Below are 8,508 nucleotides of genomic sequence, written 5' to 3'. Positions count from 1 at the left end.
GCATGTATCTATAATTTCTGTGGAATGACAGTTAACTGTTCGGTGTGTGTTTGTGTATTTTTCCTCGTGTTTTATTCTTTTTATACTTATTCTTCTTCTTGGTCTCTGTTTTGAGCTATTGTGTTTAATTTTGTTAAATGTTCCAGCCAATTTATGTTGTTCCTTCAATTGCTGTAAATTTAATAACTATTGCTGTCATCCTCTTGTTCTACTAAATTGTAAGTTAAAAGCTTTAATAGAGAGCATTTAAAAAACCCTTCCGCTCATGTTCCCCATGTTGAAAATTACTTCAGAGCAAGTAATTATTCAATAGGTAAAACGCACCAATGGAGTGAGGCTTAGCGTTTCTCCACCAATGAGAACGTGACAGGAGTCAAACAGGAAGAAGAAATGTCCCGTCTCCATGACAACGGAGTCGAAAAGTATAAATAGCTTCGCCCCCAAGCTTTAGACCATTCCGTGTTCTCACTACAGGCTCATAACAGTCGAGTTGTGAGAATTCAAATTTAACTTTTTCAATAAACTTTTATTTAGCTACACATTAAAGAAACCGTCTTCAAAATGGTAAGTATTATTTTTTGTCTGCCATTAAAGGTTTATTGGCGAAGTGTGTTGACACACACATAAGGAATTTGGGTCCAGCTGTTTGTGACTCTCACTAACACTATACTATACAAACTATACAAGACAATGCAGACGATGAGATACAATACAGACAGAATGAGTATTAAATATGAATATAGAATATGAACAATCTGTTATGTATATAAAGTGTGGAAGTGCAAATAATATTGTGCAATATTATGCTTTTGTACAATATACAGCAGCAGTAGTGTGTAACATATACAGATGATTTGATGACTGACAATCCTGATAATGCAGTACTTATAGATATGAAGCAGTGAATAAAATTATGGTGAGTTGTTGATCAAGGTGATTGCCTGGGGAAAGAAATTGTTCCTGTGTCTGGCAGTTTTAATAATGGACGTTTAGAATTAGAATCAGAAGGAGATTTATTGAATACAAGGAATTTGTTTCAGTGTCATACGCTTCCAGTAGAGACAACATACAGACAATAAAAATAGTAACAAATTTTAAAAAATAATACAGAATATGTAAATACAAATAGACAAAAAAATTAAATAAATTGAAAAACAAATAAATTGTCTGCCAAAGTGCAGAGGGCTGTGTGCATGCTGAGCAACACCACCGCCATTGCCGAGGCCTGGGCTCGTCTCGATCAAGAGTTTGATCTGATGTACACTAAGCATGCCTTACCTGAGTGTAATATTTTCACATAACCAACATAATTAAAATGATCATGGCTAATCTTGTTTAGTTATGTTCAATAGAAATATAATGTGTTCTGTCTTAGCAGTTACTAGGCGATCTAAGTTATCTGATTTTCATATCTTCACTGCCAGAAAATTAAATATTGTGTTCAACAGCATAACAAATATGGCATACAGCAAGAATAAAAATGTCATGCATCTGTCCTTTCTGTTTCTACAGCGTGAGTGCGTCTCTGTCCACGTGGGTCAGGCTGGTGTCCAGATTGGCAATGCCTGCTGGGAACTCTACTGTCTTGAACACGGCATCCAGCCGGACGGACAGATGCCCAGTGACAAAACCATCGGAGGTGGAGACGATTCCTTCAACACCTTCTTCAGTGAGACTGGAGCTGGAAAGCACGTCCCCAGGGCTGTGTTTGTGGATCTGGAGCCTACTGTCATAGGTAGGATTAAGATCTTATGGCACATGACTTTCAGTTACCAGTGCGCTGGACGTTAATATATTTGATATTGTTACTTCCTTTAGATGAGGTCCGCACTGGAATATACCGCCAGCTGTTTCACCCTGAGCAGCTCATCACAGGAAAGGAGGATGCTGCCAACAACTATGCTCGTGGTCACTACACCATTGGTAAGGAGGTGATTGACCTGGTACTGGACAGGATCCGCAAACTAGTGAGTATCTTTTGGGCTGCTACGTTATAAAATTCTAAGAGATTCTTTTGAAAAATCAATCTGACTGGCTTTCATCATTTCTCCAGGCTGACCAGTGTACAGGCCTCCAGGGTTTCCTGGTCTTCCACAGCTTCGGTGGTGGAACCGGTTCTGGTTTCACCTCCCTGCTGATGGAACGCCTGTCTGTTGACTACGGTAAGAAGTCCAAGCTGGAGTTCTCCATCTACCCAGCTCCCCAGGTGTCTACAGCTGTGGTGGAGCCCTACAACTCCATCCTGACCACACACACCACCCTAGAGCACTCCGACTGTGCCTTTATGGTAGACAATGAAGCCATCTATGACATTTGCCGTAGGAACCTCGATATTGAGCGTCCTACTTACACCAACCTCAATAGGCTTATTAGCCAGATTGTTTCCTCCATCACTGCCTCTCTCCGTTTCGATGGTGCCCTCAATGTCGATCTTACTGAATTCCAGACTAACTTGGTGCCCTACCCCCGTATTCATTTCCCAATGGCCACCTATGCTCCAGTGATCTCTGCAGAGAAGGCTTACCACGAGCAGCTCTCTGTGTCTGAAATCACAAATGCCTGTTTTGAGCCGGCCAATCAGATGGTAAAATGTGACCCACGTCACGGCAAATACATGGCCTGCTGCCTGCTGTACCGTGGCGATGTGGTACCCAAAGATGTGAATGCTGCTATTGCCACCATCAAGACAAAGCGCAGCATCCAGTTTGTGGACTGGTGTCCCACTGGGTTCAAGGTGGGCATCAACTATCAGCCCCCCACTGTGGTTCCAGGTGGAGACCTGGCCAAGGTGCAGAGGGCTGTGTGCATGCTGAGCAACACCACAGCCATTGCTGAGGCCTGGGCTCGTCTCGATCACAAGTTTGATCTGATGTACGCCAAGCGTGCCTTCGTGCACTGGTATGTGGGTGAGGGTATGGAGGAGGGCGAGTTCTCTGAGGCCAGAGAGGACATGGCTGCCCTAGAAAAGGATTATGAGGAAGTTGGTGTTGACTCCATTGAAGGTGAGGGAGAGGAAGAGGGAGAGGAGTATTAAAATGTTAGATTAAAGTCCTTTTCTGTGAGATGAAATGAATATTTTACTTAAAACAAAACACTGTATGCAGAAACATGAAAAATAAAACTCATTTCAAGTTCATATACTTGTTTGTCTTTAATTGCATTGTGCAAGAAACAAATGCTAATAGTAAAAACAAAACAAAATTTCTGATGCAAAACAGTTTCAGTAGTCAAACAATACTGAAAATGCTAACCAGCTAGGCTTTAAAATGCACATTATTCAAAACATATGGTATCCTTTATGTTTAGGATAGTTTCATTTTATTTTCTCCTGTAAACACCAATGTAACTGCAATATTGGTGTACCCTGTGACCTCAGTGTGGCATATAACCTATAACATGTAACCTCTAACAGGAACAATAATAATAGAGCACCAAGCAACAAATCTGGGTAAGAATTACCAATCACTTACATTACTAATATTTCAGTTTAAACCTTTGTTTTAAGACTGATTTTTCACTCGAAATTCATTTTGAATCTTCATGCTAGTGTTAATATGTTTGTTAAAACTTAATCTGTAAGACACACACACATATACTGTACATATGCAGTGGTGGCTTAAGTGGTTAAGGCTCTGGGTTGTCGATCAGGGTTCAAGCCACAGCACTGTCAAGGTGCCACTGTTGGGCCCTTGAGCGATGCCCTTAAATCTTTCTGTTCCAGGTGTATCAAGGTTGACCCTGCACTCCGACCCCCAGCTCCAAAGTTGGTATATGTGAAGTAAGAATTTCACTGTGTTGTAATGTATATGTGACAAAATAAAGGCTTCTTCATACACACACACACAAATATATAATATATATACTGTATACTGTATATAATGCGAGGAATTCTCTCTCACTGCAACTGTTCCCTTCTTCACACTGCCATTGACTTCCATAATTGTATATATTTGGCAGATTGTGGTCCACGGTTCCAGTTCAAGGAACTGTACCGGATCCTCCGATGCTGGCTACATGAACATGAAGGAAGTGCTGTAGCGAGTTGCCATGAATCATTTCATCTGTCCTCAAATGCACCTTAGCGACACTAGAGATTGACCGTGACCATCGTCGGGAGTTTAGGGCTCTCCTGGGAGTTTTGAGCAAGAGCTAAAGGAGAAATATCAGCTCAAGACTGCTGGAGGCCGCATCCCAAAGTATCCCCAGGGCACTCCTCACGCTCTTCAGTCAGGTGCGGATACCCAAGGATATCCTCAAAAACCAAGGTAAGCAAGCCCTTTGTATCATGTCTAATGGTGGATCTGTGAAGGTTTTTGCAGGAGAAGCCCCTCAGTACGTCAGTCTTCCACCCGCAGATGGATGGATTGGTGGGGTGATTCAACGAGACACTGAAGAGTATGCTCAGAAATGTGGTAGATGAGGAAGGATGGAACTGGAACCTCCGCCTTCCTTATGTCTTGCTCGCCATTTGGGAGACACCACAAGCCTCTACTGGTCTCACCCCTTTGAGGCGCTGTTCAGACAGGGACCTGAGGGAGTGTTAGATGTGGCCTGGGAAGCCTGGATTGAAAGACTGTGACCCTTCTAATGAGTCATCAACTTGGTCACTCAGTGATCTGGTCATCTATCTTCCTGAATCTGTAAGCCCTCATCCGTTGTCCCAGTGGAGCAATCTGAATGAAAAGCACGGCAGAGACAATCAAGTTCGCCGGCCTAAAACGCTTAACTGTTTGGGAGGGCTGCACCCAGCACAGATGAACCACTTGTGAGGGTGAGGAGTTTATATATATATATATATATATATATATATATATATATATATATATATATATATATATATATATATATATATGCGTGTCTGTAATTTCTGTGTAATGACAGTTAACTGTTCAGTGCATGTTTGTGTTTTTTTTTTTCCCTCATGTGTTTTTTTCTTTTTATACTTATTATTCTTCTCAGCCTCCGTTTTGAGCTATTGTTTTATTTTGTTAAATGTTCCAGCCAACTTATGTTGTTCCTTCTAATAACTATTGCTGTCATCCTTTTGACGTGACATAATAAATAAATAAATTTGTTTTACTATATTGTAAGTTAAAAGCATTTATAGAGAGCATTTAAAAAACCCTTCCGTTCATGTCCCCCAGGTTGAAAATTACTTCAGAGCAAGTAATTATTCAATAGGTAAAACGCACCAATGGAGCGCGGCTTAGCATTTCTCCACCAATGAGAAGGTGACAGGAGTCAAACAGGAAGAAGAAATGTCCCGTCTCCATGACAACAGAGCCGAAAAGTATAAATAGCTCCACCCCCAAACTTTAGACCATTTTGTGTTCTTACGACAGACTCATTGTGGTCAAGGTCTGAGAATTCAAATTTAACTTTTTTCGATTAGCTTTTATTTAGCTACACATTAAAGAAACCATCTTCAAAATGGTAAGTATAAAATTACTAGCTACTTATTACTTGTAAATTACTTATAAATTATTATTCATTATTTATGACTGAAATATTAATGGACGTTTAGAATCAGAATCAGAATCGAAATCAGAATCAGAATCGAAATCAGAATCAGAATCAGAAGGAGATTTATTGAATACAAAGAATTTGTTTCAGTGTCTCATGCTTCCAATAAACAGAGACAACATACAGACAATAAAAATAGAAACAAATTAAAAAAAAATACAGAATATGTAAAAAGAAATAGACAAAAAGAATGAAATAAATTGAAAAACAAATAAATTGTCTACCAAAGTGCAGAGGGCTGTGTGCATGCTGAGCAACACCATGGCAATTGCCGAGGCCTGGGCTCGTCTCGATCACAAGTTTGATCTGATGTACACTAAGCATGCCTTACCTGAGTGTAATATTTTCACATAACTAACATAATTAAAATGATCATGGCTAATTTTGTTCAGTTCTGTTCAATAGAAATATAATGTGTTCTTTCTTAGCAGTTACTAGGCGATCTAAGTTATCTGATTTTCATATCTTCACTGCCAGAAAATTAAATATTGTGTTCAACAGCACAACAAATATGGCATACAGCAAGAATAAAAATGTCATGCATCTGTCCTTTTTGTTTCTACAGCGTGAGTGCGTCTCTGTCCACGTGGGTCAGGCTGGTGTCCAGATTGGCAATGCCTGCTGGGAACTCTACTGTCTTGAGCACGGCATCCAGCCGGACGGACAGATGCCCAGCGACAAAACCATTGGAGGTGGAGACGATTCCTTCAACACCTTCTTCAGTGAGACTGGAGCTGGAAAGCACGTCCCCAGGGCTGTGTTTGTGGATCTGGAGCCTACTGTCATAGGTAGGATTAAGATCTTATGGCACATGAGTTTCAGTTACCAGTGCGCTGGACGTTAATATAATTGATATTGTTATTTCCTTTAGATGAGGTCCGTAGTGGAATATACCGCCAGCTGTTTCACCCTGAGCAGCTCATCACAGGAAAGGAGGATGCTGCCAACAACTATGCTCGTGGTCACTACACCATTGGCAAGGAGGTGATTGACCTGGTACTGGACAGGATTCGCAAACTGGTGAGTACATTTTGGGTAATTACATTGTAAAATTATAGAGATTCTTTTGAAAAATCAATCTGACTGGCTTTCATCATCTCTCCAGGCTGACCAGTGCACAGGCCTCCAGGGTTTCCTGGTCTTCCACAGCTTCGGTGGTGGAACCGGTTCTGGTTTCACCTCCCTGCTGATGGAACGCCTGTCTGTTGACTACGGTAAGAAGTCCAAGCTGGAGTTCTCCATCTACCCAGCTCCCCAAATGTCTACAGCTGTGGTGGAGCCCTACAACTCCATCCTGACTACACACACCACCCTAGAGCACTCCGACTGTGCCTTTATGGTAGACAATGAAGCCATCTATGACATTTGCCATAGGAACCTCGATATTGAGCGTCCTACTTACACCAACCTCAATAGGCTTATTAGCCAGATTGTTTCCTCCATCACTGCCTCTCTCCGTTTCGATGGTGCCCTCAATGTCGATCTTACTGAATTCCAGACCAATTTGGTGCCCTACCCCCGTATTCATTTCCCACTGGCCACCTATGCTCCAGTAATCTCTGCAGAGAAGGCTTACCACGAGCAGCTTTCTGTGTCCGAAATCACAAACTCCTGCTTTGAGCCGGCCAATCAGATGGTAAAATGTGATCCACGTCACGGCAAGTACATGGCCTGCTGTCTGCTGTACCGTGGTGATGTGGTGCCCAAAGATGTGAATGCAGCTATTGCCTCCATCAAGACAAAGCGCAGCATCCAGTTTGTGGATTGGTGTCCCACTGGGTTCAAGGTGGGCATCAACTACCAGCCCCCCACTGTGGTTCCAGGTGGAGACCTGGCCAAGGTGCAGAGGGCTGTGTGCATGCTGAGTAACACCACAGCCATTGCTGAGGCCTGGGCTCGTCTCGATCACAAGTTTGATCTGATGTACGCCAAGCGTGCCTTCGTGCACTGGTATGTGGGTGAGGGTATGGAGGAGGGCGAGTTCTCTGAGGCCAGAGAGGACATGGCTGCCCTGGAGAAGGATTATGAGGAAGTTGGTGTTGATTCTATTGAAGGTGAGGGAGAGGAAGAGGGAGAGGAGTATTAAAACGTTATATAAAAGTCCTTTTCTGCTGCAAGATAAAATTAATCTTTTACAACCAACAACTAAAAAAAACACTGCATGCAATAACCTCAAAAATAAAACTCCTGTAAACTTGTTTTTCTTAAAAAAAATGTAGAAAAAAATTCTAACAGAAAAAAACTCAATTCATGATGCAAAATAGTTGTAGTACTGAAATAAATACGTTACTGAAAAAGCTAACAAGGAAAGTTTTACATCACACATTATTTCATTCTGCTAGCACCGAGGTGGTGGAATGAACTTCCTTTAGATTTCCGAACAGCCTGGTCACTGGCTATCTACCTCTTCCTGAAACGCTTAAACTATCATTTGCTTCCATTTTCTTATTTTAGTTAATAGAGATTTCAAAGCACTTTTGTACTTTACTTTGGATTAAGCCGTCTGTCAAATGTTATGTAAATGTTATGTAAATACTTTGTCTGAGACAAGGGCTTGTGCTGACATGCTGTGTGTCTCACAAATTCTTGGTTAATTTCAAACACAAAGTGTGTTTTATTCTGGTCCAATGGGTAAAATACTAAGGTACTTAATCTTATATTAAGATTGATATATTTTAAAAATAATGTTGATGATATTCAGGTTCATATTAGAGACGACTTAAACTTTCAACATATTGTGTTCTAAAAAAATGCACTAGATGACAGCTATTTTAAAGTCCAATGTCTGTTCTATCTACTACTACCATGTTGGAATGCTCATACTCATTGTTAAAAACCATACACATTTATGTATATTTATATATATGTATATACATTATTTTTCCACATATAATTTTCATATTTTATATAGTTTTAGCATCTTATAAATAAACATTTTTCCATTGAACCTGGTCCAGTTTACTTTTCTTTTACATATGAGAAGCA

General features: G+C 40.9%; 2 protein-coding genes across 2 annotated transcripts; both read left to right on the top strand.

Moving 5' to 3' along the window:
- The first annotated feature begins 408 nt into the window (after positions 1 to 408).
- LOC113641794 (tubulin alpha chain-like) lies at positions 409 to 3,136 on the top strand. The gene is made up of 4 exons (XM_047807144.1): positions 409 to 564; positions 1,513 to 1,735; positions 1,819 to 1,967; positions 2,054 to 3,136. The coding sequence occupies exons 1-4, from the start codon at positions 562 to 564 to the stop codon at positions 3,032 to 3,034; spliced, it is 1,356 nt and encodes a 451-aa protein (XP_047663100.1). The 5' UTR covers positions 409 to 561; the 3' UTR covers positions 3,035 to 3,136.
- Positions 3,137 to 5,282: 2,146 nt separating this feature from the next.
- Positions 5,283 to 8,470, top strand: LOC125138342 (tubulin alpha chain-like). Its single transcript, XM_027144784.2, has 4 exons — positions 5,283 to 5,433; positions 6,089 to 6,311; positions 6,395 to 6,543; positions 6,629 to 8,470. The coding sequence occupies exons 1-4, from the start codon at positions 5,431 to 5,433 to the stop codon at positions 7,607 to 7,609; spliced, it is 1,356 nt and encodes a 451-aa protein (XP_027000585.1). The 5' UTR covers positions 5,283 to 5,430; the 3' UTR covers positions 7,610 to 8,470.
- Positions 8,471 to 8,508: the final 38 nt, after the last annotated feature.

The sequence above is a fragment of the Tachysurus fulvidraco genome, chromosome 23 (genome assembly GCF_022655615.1).
Source record: "Tachysurus fulvidraco isolate hzauxx_2018 chromosome 23, HZAU_PFXX_2.0, whole genome shotgun sequence".
NCBI classification, from domain to species: domain Eukaryota; kingdom Metazoa; phylum Chordata; class Actinopteri; order Siluriformes; family Bagridae; genus Tachysurus; species Tachysurus fulvidraco.
The sequence above is the reverse complement of the archived record's forward strand: the minus strand, read 5'-3'. Positions and strand labels throughout refer to the sequence as shown.